This window comes from Taudactylus pleione, unplaced genomic scaffold, assembly GCF_031769625.1.
Source record: "Taudactylus pleione unplaced genomic scaffold, aTauple2 ptg000005l, whole genome shotgun sequence".
NCBI classification, from domain to species: Eukaryota; Metazoa; Chordata; class Amphibia; order Anura; family Myobatrachidae; genus Taudactylus; species Taudactylus pleione.
The window spans coordinates 29,147,626-29,168,075 of NW_028284408.1; the positions used below are offsets into that span (position 1 = coordinate 29,147,626).

The 20,450-nt window shown below is 48.1% G+C and overlaps 1 protein-coding gene across 1 annotated transcript in view; it reads left to right on the forward strand.

The window, feature by feature from the left end:
* The first annotated feature begins 14,272 nt into the window (after window positions 1-14,272).
* LOC148543324 (inactive dipeptidyl peptidase 10-like) overlaps window positions 14,273-20,450 on the forward strand; it is a 246,190-nt gene continuing 240,012 nt past the window's right edge. Inside the window, exons 1-2 of the mRNA XM_088481087.1 lie at window positions 14,273-14,390; window positions 17,554-17,663. Of these exons, the coding sequence (XP_088337213.1) occupies window positions 14,273-14,390; window positions 17,554-17,663 (228 nt within the window). The remainder of the gene's footprint in view (window positions 14,391-17,553; window positions 17,664-20,450) is intronic.

Here is a 20,450-nt window from a genome sequence, read left to right on the forward strand (position 1 = left end):
TATCATAGCATAGCAGAGGTTGGGTACGGGATTCCGGCACTCAGGATCCCGGCAATCAGAATCCTAACCCTCCCCCCTGCAGCCTATACCTAACCCTTCCCCCCCTCGCAGCCTAACCTTAACCCCCCCCACAGCCTAACCCTAACCCTCCCCTTAGTTCCTAACTCTTAACCTAACCCTCCCCCTAATCCCAATACTTACTATCAGGATGCCGGTGGTTGCGATGCTGGCGCCGGGATTCTGACTGGTGTTGGGATACTGGCACCATCATCTCAGTGCAGACAGCCAGGATCATGACTGCATCCCCATAAGAGAATCACAGCGTACCACATAGGAGTTCACAGGTATAGGTCCTTCCTCCATCACATAGCAAACACAAATAGGTCATATTTACCGACCTTTTGCTCCCCTCATCCGGTAGGACTGGCAGCCAGGTCGGCTCTGTAGGGGCGTGGCTCGGCGGAGGTGGGCGGGTCTGCAATATGATTACATCATCGTAACCCCACTCTCTGCTATGCAATGCAGAGATTACCGCTATTGTGGAGCTGGGAGCGGAGCCATGATGATGTGATTCAATGAGAATTGTATCATCGGCCACCTGTGCCACAAGCGGCTGGCCCCAGCCCCCGGGAGACTTGTCCACCTTTCCAGGTGCCCACTTTTCGGGGGCCTCCCGGCCATTCCTGGAGGGTAGGCAAATATGAAATAGGCCTTGAATCACGTGTGAAGGAGGGGTGGAGTTACCACCTGAATCCCCTTCCACACATGGAGTAGTCTATCACTTTGACACACTTACATTTCCCTGATCCATTCTAATAATATACTTAATTTACACATCCCAGCTCATAGTAACACTGTCCTTATGGCGGTGTCACAGTGGCAATAGTTAAATTGGACTTCCACATTTATTTTTATTTATTATTATCTTTCTACTTCAGGGTCCTTAGGGATCCACAGGGATACCTTGGGGTATAGGGCTTGGCTCCAGCCATGGGCACCACAGAGTTAAAAATTCTCTCACAGGATGCACCGGGCAACCTCCTATACCCCGCCCCCAGGCCAAGGCACCTCAGTTTTCAGTAGGTGCCCGGCCGGGAAGCTGGGTCATCGCAGGGGGGGGCTGAAGATCTTCAAGATCGGTAGCATAGGACTGTCCAGCGGACATCCATGCTACCGCTCCGACACCCCCGCCGGCGCCGACCACCGGTAGTGATCCGGGGAGCTCGGCGGGCTCTTGGGGGTTCCAGCTAGCGGAACCCCCGGGGGGCCTTGGACTGTGGCCGGATGTACGGGGGGCAGCAAAGGTAAGCAGCGGGCGTCTGTGGTAGGCGCCCGCTGAATCACAGTCCGGCGTCCCCAGGGCTGGGGGCTCCCTGGGGATGGCAGTATAGTGGAGCCAGGCGGATGCCTGTGTTCTCCACTAGACCATCAGGGATACGGGGCTGGAGCGTTGCAGAACACGCTCCAGCATCCCTTGGGGTTAATGGCCTGCCAGGGGAGGACGCCTTCCCTGTAGCGCACAGGAGGCTCCTCCCCATCACTGCTCTCCGCCACCTTACGTTGAGGGTTTGGCGGGCTGAGGCAGTGATCCTCCCCAAGCCCGCCTCCCTTCATCCTCCGGCGGCCATTTTATGTGACAACACGCTGTGGTGAAAGGGTGTGGAGCCTGGGGTGCCCCTTACATACCTCTCCTCCAGTAAAGGTCAGCGTATGTAGTGCTATCACTGCCAGGCTGTTAGTGCAGGGTTTTCTGCATGGTATGCGACTTTATGCTAGCGCTGTGTGCCTGATCTTTCTCCTGTCAGCCATTTTGCTATCCCTATCTCTTCCTCCTGACCAGCCCTCTCAGTGCCAGTACTGTCAGGGTAGGAATTTACCTCACAGTTTTAGATATTTCTGTGAGAGGAGTGTCACATACCACTATGTCCAGTGAGGACTCTGTTAGAGGAGCACCTCTCCTATTTTCCTGCTCCAGATGTAAAGCAGGTGTGGGGGAGGGTGCGGTACTCCAGGATGGGTTATGTGCTGCATGTTTGGCCATCCCTGGTACCTCTGCTGTACCCAGCACCTCTCAGGAACCACCTTGGGCTTGTTTTGCACAAGCCCTGACTGTTCTTGTAAATAGGCTTGCAGCCCCTCCTACGTTTCCACAATTGGGGTTTGTACAGCAGGCGGTAGTCTCGCCTCCTGTTCTGGGAGTTCCGGGGCCGATAGTAATGCAGTGCCCCCCGCAACAGGTCCTTAATCAGGCTGACCCAGGTTTGTCTGATTCTGGGGTGCGGGGCTCTCAGCAAGATCATTCTAGACCTGCTAAAAGACCGTTATTGTCATATCCATCCGCTCAGGATGATGAGGATGACGGCTCGTCTGATGAGCGCGAAATTGTAGATTTTTCGGACACTGACACTCCTCAAGTAGGGGCAGAAGCTACGTCTAGTATTTACATTCCAGGCCTCATACGGGCAGTCCGTGCGGCCATGGTAATTACTGACGACAACTTACCTGCAGCGCCTACTCATGCTTATTTTAAAGAATTAAAGGAGCTGCAGCAGTTTTCCCTCTATCTGGTCAGCTAGTTGATGACATGGAGGAGGCCTGGAAATCTCCAGGAAAAAGATTTCAACCTCACAAGCGTCTGGCATGTACTTATCTCTTTGCGGAAGATTACTTCACTAAATGGGAATCTCCTCCTCAGGTGGATTCTCACGTTATGCGCTTAGTAAAGAGCGCAACTTTGCCTATGCCGTCTATGTCTTCTCTGACGGATACTACAGACCGTAAGGTGGAGGTGTGCCTTAAGTCTATCTATTCCCTTGCTGGAGGAGCATCTAGACCAGCTATGGCTGTCTGCTGGGTGGCCCAGGCTATGGAAAGGTCGGCGGACGCTTTGGAAGCATCATTTGCTTCTGAGGGTACCAGCGAACAGGTTATGTTAGTGGGTAACCTTCGGGATTCCGCTACATACATTAACGAAGCAGCTTTGGATTTGAGCCTGCTTACTTCTAGGATTTCTGCTGCGGCTGTGGCCGCTCGATGCTCCTTGTGGTTACGTTCGTGGAGGGCGGACGCTGAATCCAAGAAAGGCTTGGAATGCTTACCCTACAATGGACAGCCTTGGACAAAATAGTAGACACGTTGGCGGCTGCCAAATCTGCGTGTCTACCCTCAGCCCCGACTCCGTCTGGGTCTAAAAATCCGTCCTTTCGGCCCTATCGCCCTCCGGGAAAACCTAGGGTTCAGTCCTTTCCGAGACCTTCAGGTCCCAAAAAGACCGCTAAGACCAAGAAGCAAGCTTGGAGTACCAGACGTCCAGCTGCCAAGCCGGACGACAAACCCTCATCCTGACGGGTTGGGCCTCCCCTTGGGGGATCCCAGGGTGGGAGGCCGACTTCTGCAATACACCCAGTGTTGGTTCAAAACCACCACAGACACTTGGGTACGGGAGGTGGTATCTCAGGGATATGCCCTCTCCTTCCGCAGAAGGCCTCCTCATCAGTTCTTTGTAACAGCAGGTCCTTCAGATCCAACGAAGGCTCTAGCGATCCAAGAGTCGGTGCGTTCTATGCTTCAAATGGGAGTAATAGAACCTGTTCCGTTATCCCTGAGAGGGACCGGATATTACTCCAACCTTTTTCTGGTTCAAAAACCAAATGGATCATACCGACCTATACTCAACCTCAAGTCCCTGAACAAGTTTTTAAGGGTCCCTCGGTTCCAAATGGAGACTCTGCGTTCTATTGTTTTAGCTATGCAGCCTGGGGATTTTATGGTGTCCCTGGATATTCAGGATGCTTACTTGCATATCCCCATTGCCAGGGTTCATCAGCGTTACCTCAGATTTACAGTGTTGGACCTCCATTACCAGTTTCAGGCCCTACCGTTTGGACTTTCCACGGCTCTTTGGGTGTTCACAAAAGTAATGGCGGTCATGGCGGCACACCTGCGGTTGCAGGGAGTTCGCCTGTTACCTTACTTGGACGTCCTTCTGTTGTTGGCAGGATCACCACAAGTCCTTTGCAGCCATCTACAACTGACAATATCGGTATTGCAGGCTCACGGCTGGATAGTGAATTGGAAGAAGTCCTCTCTAATTCCTTCTCAGAGAATGGTCCATCTCGGGGCATTGTTGGACTCTCAGCAACAGAGGATCTTCTTGAGGAAAAGATAGCCCTGTTGCAGTCCAAGATACGCAATGTTCTAAGCAGTCGCCGAGTGTCTCTTCTCTCAGCGATGAAGTTACTGGGATCCATGGTGTCAACGTTCGACATGGTGGAGTATGCCCAGTTCCATTCCAGGCCTCTACAAATGTTGATCCTGTCCAGATGGGACAGAAATCCCCGTCGAATAAAGACGCAGATGATCAGGCTCACTCCGGGAGTGCGCCTGTCTTTGACGTGGTGGTTACGAAGGTCTCATCTCAGCAGGGGACGTCCGTTATGGATTTCAGATTGGGTCCTTCTAACAATGGATGCCTGTCTTCAGGGCTGGGGCGCTGTGACAGGCCCACATGTCTTCCAGGGCCGGTGGACGTCGGAGGAATCGGACCTGTCAATCAATATATTGGAAATTCGAGCAGTGTTCAGGGCGCTGCAGCATGCAAGACCGTTCCTGCTGGGGAAACCTGTGCAGGTTCAGTCAGACAACGCCACCATGGTGGCTTACCTAAATCGTCAGGGAGGAACTTGAAGCCAAGCGGCTCTAAGGGAGGTGTCCCGTATTCTGACTTGGGCAGAAGGCAATCTTCCGGCCATTTCGGCCGTCTTCATTCCGAGTGTGCTGAACTGGGAGGCGGACTTCCTCAGCCACCATGATGTGCACCCGGGGGAATGGTCTCTTCACCAGGAGGTGTTCCAACTCCTGGTGGACAAGTGGGGTCTTCCCAAAATAGACCGCATGGTCTCCAGACACAACCGCAAGCTATGGGCGTACGGATCCCGAACAAGAGACGCAGGAGCTTTCCTGGTGGACGCTCTGTCGGCACGATGGAACTTCCAATTCATGTACCTGTTCCCTCCATTCTCCCTGCTGCCTCGAGTAATTCGAAAGTTCAGGCAGGAAGGAGGCAAGATCCTGCTGGTGGCCCCAGCGTGGCCCAGAAGAAGTTGGTACTCGGATCTCCAGTGTCTATCCATTGACACTCCTTGGCTGTTGCCTCAGAGGCCGGACCTATTGTCTCAGGGTCCTTGTCTCTACCCGGACCTGAGTCGGCTATCTTTGACGGCGTGGCTCTTGAGACTTCCCTCTTGAGGTCCAAGGGTTTCTCTAGAGCAGTGGTCAATACCATGTTACATGCTCGTAAGCCGGCTTCAGCTAGAATTTACCACAGTGTGTGGCATACCTATTTTGGTGTCGCCCTAAAGCGTACAATCCTCACGAGTTTAGACTATCGAGAGTGTTGGCTTTCCTTCAGGCAGGCTTGGATTTAGGTCTACGCCTTGCTTCACTGAGGGTACATGTTTCTGCCCTGTCGGTTTTGTTTCAACAAAGGATTGCTACGCGGCCTGATATCCGTACCTTTATGCAGGGTGTCCTTCGCATCCAGCCTCCCTATGTCCATCTGGTAGCTCCATGGGATCTGGCTGTGGTCCTGAAGGCGCTACAGGATCCTCCATTTGAACCTTTGGGTTCTGTGGATCTAAAATGGCTTACAGCAAAAACAGTGTTCCTTTTGGCTATTGCTTCAGCCAGAAGGGTGTCGGATTTGGGGGCTCTTTCGTGTCGTCCCGGTTTTGCTATCTGCAGATTTACTAAGGCCAAAACCGCTGCAAAACTGCCATCAAAACACATTTTAGAATAGAATAGATCAGGGCTGTCATTTAGAAACCGCTGCAAAACCGCCACCAAACCCCCGGGATTTAGAACAGAATAGAACCTGCCACCAAACCCCCGGGGTTTAGAACAGAATAGAACCCGCCACCAAACTCCGGGGTTTAGAACAGAATAGAACCCGCCACCAAACCCCCGAGGTTTAGAACAGAATAGAACCCGCCACCAAACCGCCGGAGTTTAGAATAGAATAGAACATGCCGTCAAACCACCACTTAGTAAAATTTGCCTGAAGTGTGTAACAAGCCTATGTATTTATGGGCGGAGGTTCAGCTGCAGAGGACACAAGTGAGTAGAGCAGGTATTTGGGAGAGATATCAAAGTTTGGAGAGAGCTAAAGTGGAAAATGATAAAGTACCAACCAATCAGCTCCTAACTGTCATTTTTCAAATACAGCCTGTAAAATGACAGTTAGGAGCTGATTGGTTGGTACTTTATCACACTCCACTTTATATATCTCCAAGCTTTGATAAATCTCCCCCTGTAATGGCGTCTAATAGATTCCATCCCCATACCTATTCACATGTTTAAAACAAACACTAGGAAAAGCATGACTTCTAATGCCTGTGGGCTAGGGAAAAATAATATTTACAAATCATTAATTGGAGAACATACATTATTTAAAAAAAAAAGAAACATAAGAGATGTTTTTAAATGTACTGATGTTGTGTTGTTCCTGAGGAAGGAAACAGCTGAGGTAAGGTGTGGAAGACAGGGATGATTTAGAAGTGATCAGTAACTCCCACGCTCTTTGTGACAGGTTGTTGATACACAGCACTTCTAGGATGCAGCAGCAGCAGCCATCCGGGACTCATCAGTCAGGCTTCCAATTACTGGCACATCTCCTAAACTGCCATTTAAATATAATTGTGTTGTGTCTCATGTCATCTCATATCTATTTATGTATGAGAGAGATATGAGAGGTAAATAGATTACATAGAAAAACAGTGGATGGATGGATGGATGGATGGATGGATAGAGCCATACAGAAGGGAAATTGTAGAGTAAAAGAGAAGAAAAAACAGAACTCTATCCAGCGGAACATTAAATTTCTCCGCCAGCACCAGTGCACATTACAGGGCTGCATTCTACACATAAAGCTCCCTGGCAACTTCAACTTTCTATCATGAAAAGTGTGCAGTACATTTTCCTTGTCACTTTACGAGTCTCCAGGGAAAGCTGGATGCAGCACGCATGCCAAAACAGTTTCTAGACACTTGGAAAGCCGGAATGCACTTTATACATTACTGTATCTTCTGTTTATACATAACCTCAGCACTGTTAGCTCTTTTTCTGATTCTCATTAGCCTAGCCCGGCTTGTTATGCATGGATATGGGGGTATATTTACTAATCTGTAGCTTTTAGAAGCATTAAAGCTGGATACACACTACAAGATACAAGATATATATATTGTACCGACGCGGATTGGAACGATATATTGTATGGATCGTATATTGTGTACTGCTGATTGCACATGCACAATGGTCGTTTAGTACATCGTCCCATCTGCTGTGCTGCACAACCAATGGGACAATTGTGAACGATGCCGTGCTGCTACATGCAACATAGACCAATACATCACACGGTCATTTCCCGGAAGGAGCCAGTGAGTACAGCCGGAGCAATATATCATTCCACCGCATCCTTCCATCGGCCAGAATTGTCGACAACTAAAGCTTGGTACACACTATACGATGCGTACCCAGCTTTAGTTGTTGGCTATTCTGGCAGCTGGATTTAAAAGAACAATAATATTACATGCAAAACAGATACATCCTATGGTGCTTAATATTAAGAATGATGAAAGACAGTATCAGGTGACAGAGTTAAATAACACCAACAAAGAATGTTGAGCAGAACACCGGTCATGTTGTTAATAGTTTAGGTTAACTACTGTTGATCTATAGTTGGGTACCCACTCTATGATGTTCCATGTACTGTAGATGATATCAAACTGCCAAGTAGTACTGTAACCATATAGAAACAATAACCCATGGAAAGCTCCCTGATACCACCATGACCCTTTATGACTCATCAGGGCTTTATAATTATTATATTTGCTCCTCCTTCATTTTTAATATGGTGCAGTAATTAATTACCCTATATGAATTGTATGGCCCCTTATATTAATTTTATTATATGGTGCCACCCAGGGCTATTCTTCTGGGAAAATAGGTTCAGGAACTGCGAATGGAGCTATAGGTGGAGCTATGGGCGTAACTACCATAGGTGCAAGGTGTGCAGCTGCTATGGGGCCCAGAGCTGATGGGGGCCCATCTTCCTTGTCAAAGCTACATTTGTTATATACATTTGTCACCACTGGGTGGTATATAGGGGCCCTTACAAACTTTTGCTATGGGGCTTTCAAATACCTAGTTACGCCCCTAGGTGCAGCTACTGGGGATGAAGCTATAGGTGGAGCTACTGGGGGTGAAGCTATAGAAAAACAAATAAATATATATATAATAAGATTTCTCAGAGAACCGGACCCGCCCGAACTTCGCAAACCGAGTTCGGATCCGAGTACAGCCCGGGTTTTCCCGCCTGACTCGGATCCGAAAACTAGGCAAAACGTCATCTTCCCGTGGTTTTGGATTCTATAAAGGCATCGGTGATCGGCGCCATTTTCACTCCAGCTGTAGAGAGTGTGCAGAACAGACGTGCTCTGTCTGTGCTACTGTTGTTCAAGGGTGCAGTATTGTCAGGCTGGGGGTCTGTGCTGCTGTTGTTCAAGGGTGCAGTGTTGTCCGGCTGGAGGTCTATGCTGCAGTTGTTCAAGGGTGCAGTGTTGTTGGGCTGGGGATGCAGTACATAAAGGGGGCTGCAGTACATAAAGGGGTGCTGCTGTGTTGTCCTGTCTATCAATGGGATAGGGCTCCACTACATAAAGGGGTGCTGTGTCGTCCAAGGGTGCTCTGTCATTACAAGATCTGCATTGGTTTATTGCTTCACAATACCTTAACACGTGATTAGCTTACTTAACTTAAGTTACAAATAAATAAAGACACGGACACCAGAGCTTGGCTAAAAAAGGTCACAGCTTTTTATTTATAAATTAATTCAATCAACCTAACCAGGGTGGCCAAGAGACGCTGCAACTCAGTTCTAGCTTTCATCTTGATCAATACCCGGAGGACGACTAAACGACCCCCCTTCTAGACGTACTAACGATGCAAGAGTCTCACTTCCCTCCTGGGCCAATCCGAGGTGCTTTAATACAAAACAGCACCCGGCTCCCCCCGCAACGAGAAGGACAAATTCGCCAGGGGCAATGAGGGACAGTGCCCCCACAAAGTTGTCTTATGCCACCTAAAGCCACTGAGTTGCAGCGAACTCCCGCCATGCTGTGCCTCACCTAAATTGGAAAAGGCCGATTAGTGTAACACAACTTAACTGTGGGTGGGATGGTGGGTTACGAAATTCAACTGCAAAAGAGGCTGAGCTGCCTTCTGACCTTGCCTTATATATCCTCAATTTAACTCCTCCTATCCCTCTGCCCATAGGATGAACTGACCACCTGACACAAACCATTCACTCAGCAACAGGCTGTCATATACCAAACACCTTGCAGAAACCATCAATCTTACCTATCCTCAATCCTATACAGATTTCGTCTTCCATAAGATCTGCATTGGTTTACTGCTTCACAATACCTTAACACCTAATTAGCTTACTTAACTTAAGTTACAAATAAATAAAGACACGGACACAGAGCTTGGCTAAAAAATGTCACAGCTTTTTATTTATAAATTAATTCAATCAACCTAACCAGGGTGGCCAAGAGATGCTGCAACTCAGTTCTAGCTTTCACCTTGATAAATACTCGGAGGACGACTAAACGACCCCCCTTCTAGACGTACTAACGATGCGAGAGTCTCACTTCCCTCCTGGGCCAATCCGAGGTGCTTTCGTACAAAACAGCACCTGGGTCCCCCCGCAAAGAGAAGGACAAATTCGCCAGGGGCAATGAGGGACAGTGCCCCCACAAAGTTGTCTTACGCCACCTAAAGCCACTGAGTTGCAGCGAACTCCCGCCAAAGCCAGGCCCTAAGAAAACACTGGCCCGCCACCCAAAAACTAAACCAAAAACGAGAATAAATCTTTCACAAACAAACTAGTCCCCAATGCATTCAAGTGCACACCATCATGACGAAAGAACTTCCCGATATCACCAACCAAAAAGCCATGACTCACCAAAATTCCATAAATTTTTTCCACATGCCTGGCAATCGCAACATTGGCTTTCTTCGGCGCTCTCTCCAAAGCACCATACTTGCGCACTCCCCTCCATGTCAAACGAGGCATCATTTCAGACTAAACAATCTGAATAGTGGGCCAACGCAAACAAATCTCGTCCATCACCTCACGAATCCTGACAATCAACTCCACACCTTTCAACTGACCCACGTCATTGCCCCCAACATGTAAAACCAATATTTTTGGAACTCCCCACTTCGCCACCGATGAAACTATGAGTGCCAAAACAGATTCCACACGCAAGCCCCTCACACCAATCCAACGCACTCTAAACCTACTAGGCCACAAAACCTGCTTTTGGGACAACACATATTTTTCCACCCAAAAAATATATGAGTGACCAAGTAGCCACACCTGCCCCTCTTCTTCCGCCAATGCTGTGGAAAAAGAGAAAACCTAACCGTGAGAACCGCACCAAACCCAATTCCAACGGACACAACTTTTAGTAACACATAGCAACTGACTAGCAGGGATGCATAACTGGGGAAAACAGGAACCCGAGTGAAGAAGAAAAACCCAAAAACCTGCCCGTGAACCAAATGGGTCAAATCATGTCTAACGGGAGGAAAACACCCCCAATTGCTCAACGCTAACCGTTGACCAATTGGCAGGTAAGCAACGTTTTCGGGTTAACGCAGGGTGCGCAACTATAACTTATCGCAACGCACGTACTTTTTATATGCAGCCGACCTCCAGCGCCCAACCTTCTGAATGTCCTGCACAGATGCCCCTGAGAGGGCCGCACAAGTAGCAGCGCCAATACGAAAAGAATGCGTGCCATACTCTGAAGGATTCAAACCCAACTCTAACAAACCTTTCTTAAAAACTGCTGCGAATTGAAACTTGGTGAGAGGAGTGCCATCCGCATGAATTAGCCACTGAGCACCCCCACTAGGACGTAACTCCATAAACCTTGCAGCTAACTGAACTGGACAGATGTCTAAATCCCTATTCTTATGTAATGTGACCCATTTCCCCCTGCCTGTTTGATCCGTTTTGGAGAAACGCAGCTTGCAAAGTACTGCTGAGTCACGAAAAACAATGTCTTTTAACAAAAGACCAGAAACTGTGGTAGTTTTATTGCTAGACACTACCTCACTAACCCGAAAAGCCCCAAAAAATGCTACCGCAAAAGCAAGCCTAAAAAGAAAAGCTTCATACACATCAACCGCTATCTTCCCCATTGATGTCAACAAGCCAGACAAAAGCTGCAAATCAACTGGCCGACGAGAGTCTGAATGCGCTGGCGACCCCTTAGCTCAACCCCTCAAAGCCTTCACTAACGTGAAAGCCTTGGTGGGATCGTGTAAACCTTTTAACTTGCAAAAGAAGGAGATACCAGCAAGCGCGGAACCCTTAAACGCTCTAGATCTGCCCTGCTGATATCTAACCCAAACAAAAGATGAAATCAACTGTTCCGGAGACTTACCCTCCATGTTCGGGAGAGCACAATGTGTGCACAAATCCCACCAAGCGGCTGAGTAAGCCCGGAAAGTCGATGGAGCAAGCGACTTTAACGCCAAACCCTCTAAGCCGGCCTGATAATCTGCCACACAAACGAGGGGCATACCAAACCAACGTTAGAAGCCGACGGCACAAGCGCCCAGAAGCGATTGAATTGAAATGGGGACAGCGCGTCAGCAATGTCATTACACACACCTGGCACGTGCTTTGCCCTGAATCTAATATTAAACTCCAAGCAGCGTAAAACTAAATGCCGGAGCAAACGCAAAACAAAATGTGAAGACGAACGCTGGTTGTTGATGGCGTGAACCACACCCAAATTGTCGCACCAAAATACTACATGACAGTTGCTCAGTCGCACGGACAAAGGGTCAACTGATACGACAATTGGAAAAAGTTCCAGCAGCAACAAGTTGTCTGTCAAACCCTCCATGCGCCAAGCTATCGGCCACGGAGCCGTGCACCATTCCCCATTGAAAAAGGCCCCAAAACCGGACGATCCGGCCGCATCCGTAAAAAGTTGCAACGAGCGGTTCGCTAAAGGAGGTGAAGGCCAAATTCGTTCGCCATTAAAGTGTATCAAAAACCTGTTCCACATACGAAGATCCTCCTTTATCTCCGCTGACAGGCGAACGTAGTGATGCAGCCGAACCACGCCAGCTGTTGCCCTCTCCAATATTCTACAAAAAACTCTACCCACGGGAATAATACGGCAAGCAAAATTTAAGGAACCGAGAAGAGACTGAACTCTACGTAACCTTACCGAATCCTCTGCTAAGCAGACTGCAATAAGTCCACGCAGTTTCTCAACCTTATCAATGGGAAGTCTACAACAACCCGCCACCGTGTCTATCTCAATTCCCAAATAAGATAAACAAACAGACGGACCCTCTGTCTTCTCATTAGCAACGGGAACACCTAAAACTTTAAATAAGGACTGCGCAGAAAAAAGGAGGTCAGAACAAACGTCACTTCTTCCTGGACCAATAAAGAGAAAATCATCTAAATAGTGCGCTATGCCCGTTTGTCCGGTCCCGGCATGCAGACACCACTGCAAAAAGGAGCTGAATTTCTCAAAATAGGCACAGGAAACCGCGCAGCCCATAGGCAAACATTTATCTACAAAATAACCCGAATCTAACCTAAAACCCATAAATGTCATGGCCTCAGGATGCATTGGTAATAAACGGAACGCTGCTTCTATATCTAATTTTGCCAACAAAGCGCGATGCCCAAAACTACAAACTAAATTCAAGGTATCGTCAAATGATTGGTAAACGACCCTACGACAATTCTCAGGTATGGCATCATTAACAGAACCTCCCTGCGGATACGAGAGATGTTGTATCAAACGAAACTTGCCCGGCACTTTCTTAGGAACCACGCCTACCGGAGAAATACAGAGATTTTGCAAAGGAGGACAAGGAAAAGGACCTTCCATCCTCCCCAGCAAAACCTCCGCACGAACTTTATCCCTCAATTCCCCGGGAAAATCCCTGGCAGCGTGTAAGTTCTGCGACGCCCTAACTATCAACGGCCTTTATGGGTAAACGAAAACCTTCTGAAAACCCCTCAAAAAGAAACAGTGCATCCTCTCTACATGGGTATAACTGCAACCATCTAATAAGAGAATCCAAACGGACTGGAGAACTAGCCTTAACCAGCACTCTTGTGTCCCTTGGCACGGTCCTGGGAAGTACCTCCTGCCCCACGTCGACAGTCCTTGGACGGATGCTCACCTCCGCAGAGACGACAGGAGTGGCGAAAGCGACACCCCGACCCCCTAGTACATTTGGAGTCGTTATAGGCAAAACATTTCCCTCTCTCCGCTCCTGCCGACCCCTGCTTGTTGGTAGCATAGCTTTTCCGAGGAGGCACACCGTCCAAGGGAGGCCGACGCTGTTGTGAGACCTCTAACCATACTTCCACATCCTTAACCTCGAAAGGAATAACTAAAGCACCGTCATGTTTTTTCCTAAATTGTGAATCATATTCGCGCCATGCCAAATTACGAGACCGGACGAACATGTCGAGCCCTAAAAATAGATACCTGAGAATGTTAACCTGCTCCTGCGCCCTGGTCTCCAAATAACATGTCGCAAATATGATCATGCCTTTCAACCAAGTATTAAAGCTGCAAAAAGCATCTTCCCCCATACCTCCCGATTTTTTAGCCTGCGCCAAGCCTTTCTTCATGTCATCTGTGAGTGCAAAAAGGTCTACAAATTTACCCTTGCGAATTTTGCCTTTTACACTTTTCCGCAAGCCTCGTAGCACCGCAGTATTCGCGCAATGGACTGTATCTGCCCCTGCCTCCTGCGCTTTCGCCCCTGACTCGTCAATCTTCCTAGCATCGCTACCTGACTTTTTCGCCAGCCGCCGTGCAACCATTCTAGCAATTTTTTCGGGGGCGAGCGGGGGAACCAGAAGAGTGAGATGAAGAAGAAGAGTCAGAAGAAGACAAAGGAGTTTCATACTCACCGGAACCAGATGGAAGCGGACCCGCTTCAGCAGACTTCTCCCCTGACGACGCCACAGCTTCGGATACCGGTGTTCGAATCCTCATGTCCCGAAGCAGGCAACGAATGAACCGCGGACCCCTCACCACCTGGACCATCCGATACTTCTAAGCCTGGAACTAAGGAAGACGTGTGAGCCACCGCAGACACAGACCTGGAAACATCCAACGTGGGAAGAGGCGCAGTGACCGGCTTAGAAGGAGGAATGGCTGGTGCCCGTGGAAGAGGCGACAAACTGGGCAGGGGCAAAGAAGAGGCAGCTTGGCCAGTGTACGTGCTGAAAGATGAAACTGAGGGTAAAGGCGGGGGCGTGACCGAGGCAGGTGGGTAAACTTGCCAAGCTGGCAGGTAAGGGTACTGGAATTGCGCTTGCTGAAAAGCAGGAGGGTATGCCGAAGGAGGGGCCGCGAAATGGGGAGAATAAAAGGGGGCAGGAGGGACGGCAGTAGAAGATGTAAAAATCGGAGGAGCTACTCCTGAGCTCCAAGCAGTCTGACCCCAAGAAGGGCCTGCCATAGAAAGGGGGGCTGGTGCATTAAAGGAGGGTGCCTGGCTGCCGGCTGGGGTGTACCATGGGGGTTGAATAGAAACCGGCACCATGTGCCCAAATGATACTCCAGCGATTGGAGTCGTGTGCAAAGCTGGGGAGCTTAAACGCTGCGCCAAACCCCCCGAAAAATGTGAAAAGGTGCCTGGGAAATAGGGAGACCCCGCACCTAAAATGGCCGCTTGAGGCAAGATGGCCACCAGACCCGCCACATGGGCCAGGCCTGCTGTACCACCGGAGATCAAAGCGGTGGAGGCCGCAGCCGAGGTGGACATGACACCCCCCGACCCAACATAAGGCCAAGACGGGGCTGAGGTCATGTGACCCCCACTAACTGACGGCCAGACCCGTGAAAAACGCAGCGTGCACGTCCCCGGCGTTGCCAAGTGCCCCCGCAGGAGCCGCGGCCAAAGCAGGTATGCCAGGGGACCCAAGTGGTGCCGAAGGAGCTGCGCTGCTGGCCGGTGTGAGGGTGAGTGGACGGGGATGGGCGGCGGCGTCACGTGCCTGGAGAAGCCGGGGGCCGCGACGCTTCCGGCTGAGCTGATGCCGGGGCGTGGTGGGGATGCAGCGGGGCCAGATGATGGAGCACCCGGGGATAGAGTGCAGGCAGAGGAGGGAGCGGACCCAGCAGCCGCTGAGGAGCCAGCGGCAAGTAAGACAGAGCCGCTCGGGGACAAGGTATGAAACGGGGAGGGAGAGGTTGGGGGAGATAAGCGGGCGGGCACAGAGCGCAGGGGACACGCAAATTCAGCCAGCCGGCGGGGTGGGGGGGCATCACGACGGGGACGAGACATGGTGGAATAGACAGCAGATAAATAAATTGATAGAATATGCAAGTGATACTCAGCCTGTACGAAATTCAACTGCAAAAGAGGCTGAGCTGCCTTCTGACCCTGCCTTATATATCCTCAATTTAACTTCTATCCCTCTGCCCATAGGATGAACTGACCACCTGACACAAACCGTTCACTCAGCAACAGGCTGTCATATACCAAACACCTTGCAGAAACCATCAATCTTACCTATCCTCAATCCTATACAGATTTCGTCTTCCATTGTTCATTGACACTGCGGGCCAGGCCGTAATTTATCATCCACGTATTTGTGACTCTGCAGGTGGTCCGTCCGCACTCCACAGGGGTGCTTTGTTGTCCATAAAGGGGTGCTGTGTTGTTCATCAAGGTGCTGCTGCCTTGTCTAGGGGTGCTTTTCCCTAGTGTAAAAAAAATAAAAGTGAAATAAAATGATCATTCCTCAAAAAATATATATATTTTTTTTTTCATGTGTGTGTGTGTGTTAGCAACTTAGCTGCACTATTATTGTTCGGTGACATTGCCGGCTATTGTTCACCTATGCTCTCCCCTCCTCCCTCATAAATTTGCTTAGGAATCAAAAAATGTAATTACATTTATTACCAATCAACCCTTCCTGTCCCTTCCTTCAACTACACACATACTCTGCCTCAGGCCTCTTGATTAATGAACCTTATGTGCCATGTTGGAAATTGAACTGCCACATGTTTGTGCCTACTGCTGCCGCTTAGCTTAGCTTAGTCAGACAGATAGCTTGGTGCAAATTTTGGGCCTAAACCGGATGAAAACAATATTGTGAGCTGTGAGGTAGTCTAAATTGACTGGAAATTAGAGATGTGCGCCGACCCCCATGTTTTGGTTTTGGATCTGTATCTCCTCTGGTTTTGGATCGATTGGTTTTACCAAAACTGCCCTTGTGTGTTTTGTTTTTTTGGTTTTGGATCAAAACAGTTAAAATCACATAATTTGTGCCTGTTTTTGTTCCTGCAGTATTATTAACCTAAATAACATTTACTTGCACTCATTTCCAGTCCATTTTTACCACCTCACAGCTCACAATATTGTTTTCATCCAGTTTAGGCCCAAAATTTGTACCAAACTAGCTGGCTGACTAAGGTAAGTGGCAGCAGTGGGCGGCACAAACACGTGGCAGCTCAACTTCCAACATGGCACCTCAGGAAACAAATGTTTTTATTATTCAAGAGGCCTGAGGGAGTTGGAGTATGTATGTAGTTGAAGGCAGGGACAGGAAGGGTTGACTGGTAGTAAATTTAATTGAATTTTTTTATTCCGAAGTAAATTTATGAGGGAGAAGGGGAGGGGAGGCATTTATAAAAAATATTTTACTCATTCACATCAGTCCTTGTCCCAGAAGAATCCTTGAGCACCATGCCTGCTGCTGGAAGTGGATTTTCATCCCAGAAGGAGACCAGGAAGACTCCTAGTAGTGCTTTCCCAAACAATTGACTGTTAAATAATCCTTTGCAAAGATTCCACTTGAAATGCATTTCCCAACCTGTACAGGGACATTAAAAAAAAGTTAATGGCCTCCAAACTGTTGTTGTACCCACTGTCCACTTAACCAGCACAGATATGTGGACAAGCGCAACAGAGCAAATGCAAGATTTCAGATTTAAGGCTTAAGTCTTACGTTGTGTCTTTCTTGAGAATCCTGTGCCTGCTTCTGCTGCTAGGAGTGGATTTTCATCCCAGAAGGGGACCAGGAAGAGTGCTTTCCAAAACAGTTGACTGTTAAATAATCCTTTGCAAAGATTCCACTTGAAACTTTTTCCCAACTTGTACAGGGACAGAAAAAAAAGATAGTTAGTTGGTGGCTTTTAAACTTGCGTTGTACCCCCTGTCCACTTAACCCGCACAGAGTTAATAACAGAAAGAGGTTTTGAATAAGCGCAACAACTGCAGCCAAACAGAAACTCAAGGAAATCCTTATTTCTCCCTAAATACAATATCAATACAAATGAGAGTTCTAATCAGGCACTGTTGATGTTCAAAGTAGAGACTATCAGATAAGTAAAACGTCTCTTTTCAATAACCATTAATCCAGCAAATGTTCTTATAGAAGATTTTCTCTAAGATGATGATTTTCTCTTTCCACTTTACCAGCTTTACCATCATACACCTTAAGCTTCTATGAATATGAGAAAGAGAAAAAGAAACATAGTGCAATTCCATATCATAAACAAAATATAACAATACTTTATTGCACTCACATGGTATTAATAAATATATAGCATATAACATTGCTTATATGACGCAAAACACACAGGGATTCAGTGGATACAGATTCCAGAAGGTTTCAAGATGTGCGCAGCAAAAAAAACGGGGGTCCTGGACAACAACCCACTCCTTGCTCAGTCCACAGTTCCACATCCCAAAGAATTCTCTCCCGCTTAATGCAGCGATTGTCCTGCCAGAGATTTATTGATGATGTTTTATTTATCTTGCTACCTTCTGGTACCTATATCCACTGAATCCCTATGTGTTTTGCATCAAAAGAGATGTTTTGCTTATCCGACATTCTCTACTTTGAACATCAACAGCGCCTGATTAGAACTCTCATTTGTATTGACACTTAACCAGCACAGATATGTGGACAAGCAGAACAGAGCAAATGCAAGATTTCAGATTTAAGTTTTAAGCCTTACATTGTGTCTTTGAGAAACCTTGAGCACCATGCTTGCTGCTGGGAGTGGATTTTCATCCCAAAAGGGATGAAGACGTTGTTTCTGCTTCCCAACAGGCACAGATCTGAAGAGCTCAAGTGGCACGTGATGCAGCGTTGGCTTCTCCTTCAGTTTCTCCAGCAAGTGCATCTGCTGAGAAAAACTAAACTTTCAAAATACCCACTGGTGATGCAGTGTGTCAACACAACCAAGTTTTGACATCTGGTCGGGTTAGAAGAATTGCCTACAATTAATGACACATCTACCGTGACTCCATCTGATATGGTCACCATTTAAAGAATGGTTGAGGACAATTTAAAAAAAAATTATGATAGCATTCAAATAGGTATGTCAGACAGTCCATTTGACTACTGGCAGGAAAAAAAGGTAATTTGGAGGTCCTTGCACAAACTAGCGTTGCTTTACTTGAGCTGCCCACCCTCCAGTGTGTACTCAGAAAGGGTTTTCAGCACAGCTGGGAACCTTGTCAGTGATCGGCCTATGAGACTACTTCCCCAAAATGTGGAAAAGATGATGTCCATCAAAATGAACTACAAATTCTACAAGAAAGACTTTTACCATCAATTATGTGCAAAAATTATAGAGGCACCTGTAATGGTGGATTCCAGTGGGGACAAATTAATATTGTGTGAAGAAGATGATGTATACATCACCCCAGATTATACCAGCACCCAAGCAATATCGTCATCCCATCCTGTGTTGTGTATAAATTACAGCTGCACTTCCTATTAGATTGGGGATTCATTGTCCACTTTAGTGGATGTGAGCTCCATTTTAGTCCATATCACCACATCCCCTACACATCTTCTGGACTTGGGCTACAGGAGGAGCAGCTGCACTCTGGAATATGGTTGCATGGAGTTACCCCTCTGACTCGCTGAAATTCAGGCAGAGGGGCCATGGGTAGAGAGTAGGGCATACATGCCTATCCTCCCGGTTTTTGCGGGAGGCTCCCAATTTTACGGGTAACCCCCCACTCCCCCGAAGGGTAGGCATTTCTCCCGCATTGTGCCCACTTCCTAGTGAAGTGGGCAGAATGAGAATACCCGCGACAATTGCGGATCTAAGTGCAGGGGGCGGGCTTAAAACGTAATTCTACATGAATCACATCATTTGGCCCCGCACCCTATGCAAATTCTAGCCAATCGCGGCAATTTTACTGGGAGGGGGCGGGGCTTAATGACGTGAATCATCAGGCTCCGCCCCCCATTGCCTCCCTCCTGCTTCTCTTACCCGGGCTTCTCCCGGGAAGAGATCTTCAAAGGTAGGCAACTCTGGAGTAGGGACACTATAATCAGAGAATGCAGTTTTAGCTGCTTTATTTTATTTTTTTAAACTATATCCTCTATGTTCACCTTTTAAAAATATGTTTATGTGAATCTCAGCTGAGGAGCTTGTGTTGTCATTATGATTAATATATTATGTACATTATTTAGCACTTTCTTGTGGTCTTGTAGTCGGCGTGTAGACTAATCATTTATTCATGATTGAGGAAAGAATTTAAAAGTTGCATTTTTTATTGCTAACTTTATGTTATTAAATTGTAAATTTGTGTAGTTTCCAATTAAGGTTACACGATTTGGGCGATTTCGACGAATCGTGATGACGAATCGGGTAAAAAAGGTATAAATCGTGAGTTTATATTCACGATCACGATGCCGATGCGCGTCCCCACCTGTCGTACATCGCATCTTTTGATCTGCCGTGCTGTAGGGCAGATTAGCCAATCTGGGATACAATGCATTGGCTGCAAGATGGATCTTTAGTCAGATTGGACATTTTTAACTCCAAATCGTGATCACGACGGCAAGGGAGCTCCCGTGAAAGTTCATGAGGAAATTGGCCATAAAATCGTATCGTGAGGACATCGGTATGTGTGTGGGCACCTTTACAGTGTCACAAGATTTTTTTCTGAATAAAAGAATAACACACTGCGCTACCATTCACAGTGTGACCATCGGGCTTGCGACGAGACCCTGCGGTAGGGTCTCGGTGACCGCAAGCACTGGAGTGATTTTGGCTCTATCAGAGTAGTAGTGATCTCCCATGGGAACGCCTCCGTCTGGCAGCCACGCCCCCAGCACGCCCACCAAAGGGGGCGTGCTGTCACTCACCATCGACAGCACGCCCCCTTTGGTGCAAGACCCGGAGCGACAGCTTGGCTGTTGCTACCCGGGTCTCGCGCATGCGCACGACGGAGCTCCCTCCGTCATGCGCATGCGCACTAGGGCACCATCGACCCGCTTGCGAGCGCTCAGTGCTCGCGAGCAGGTCTCAATCAAGCCCAGTGTCACAATATTTTTTACAAATACATTT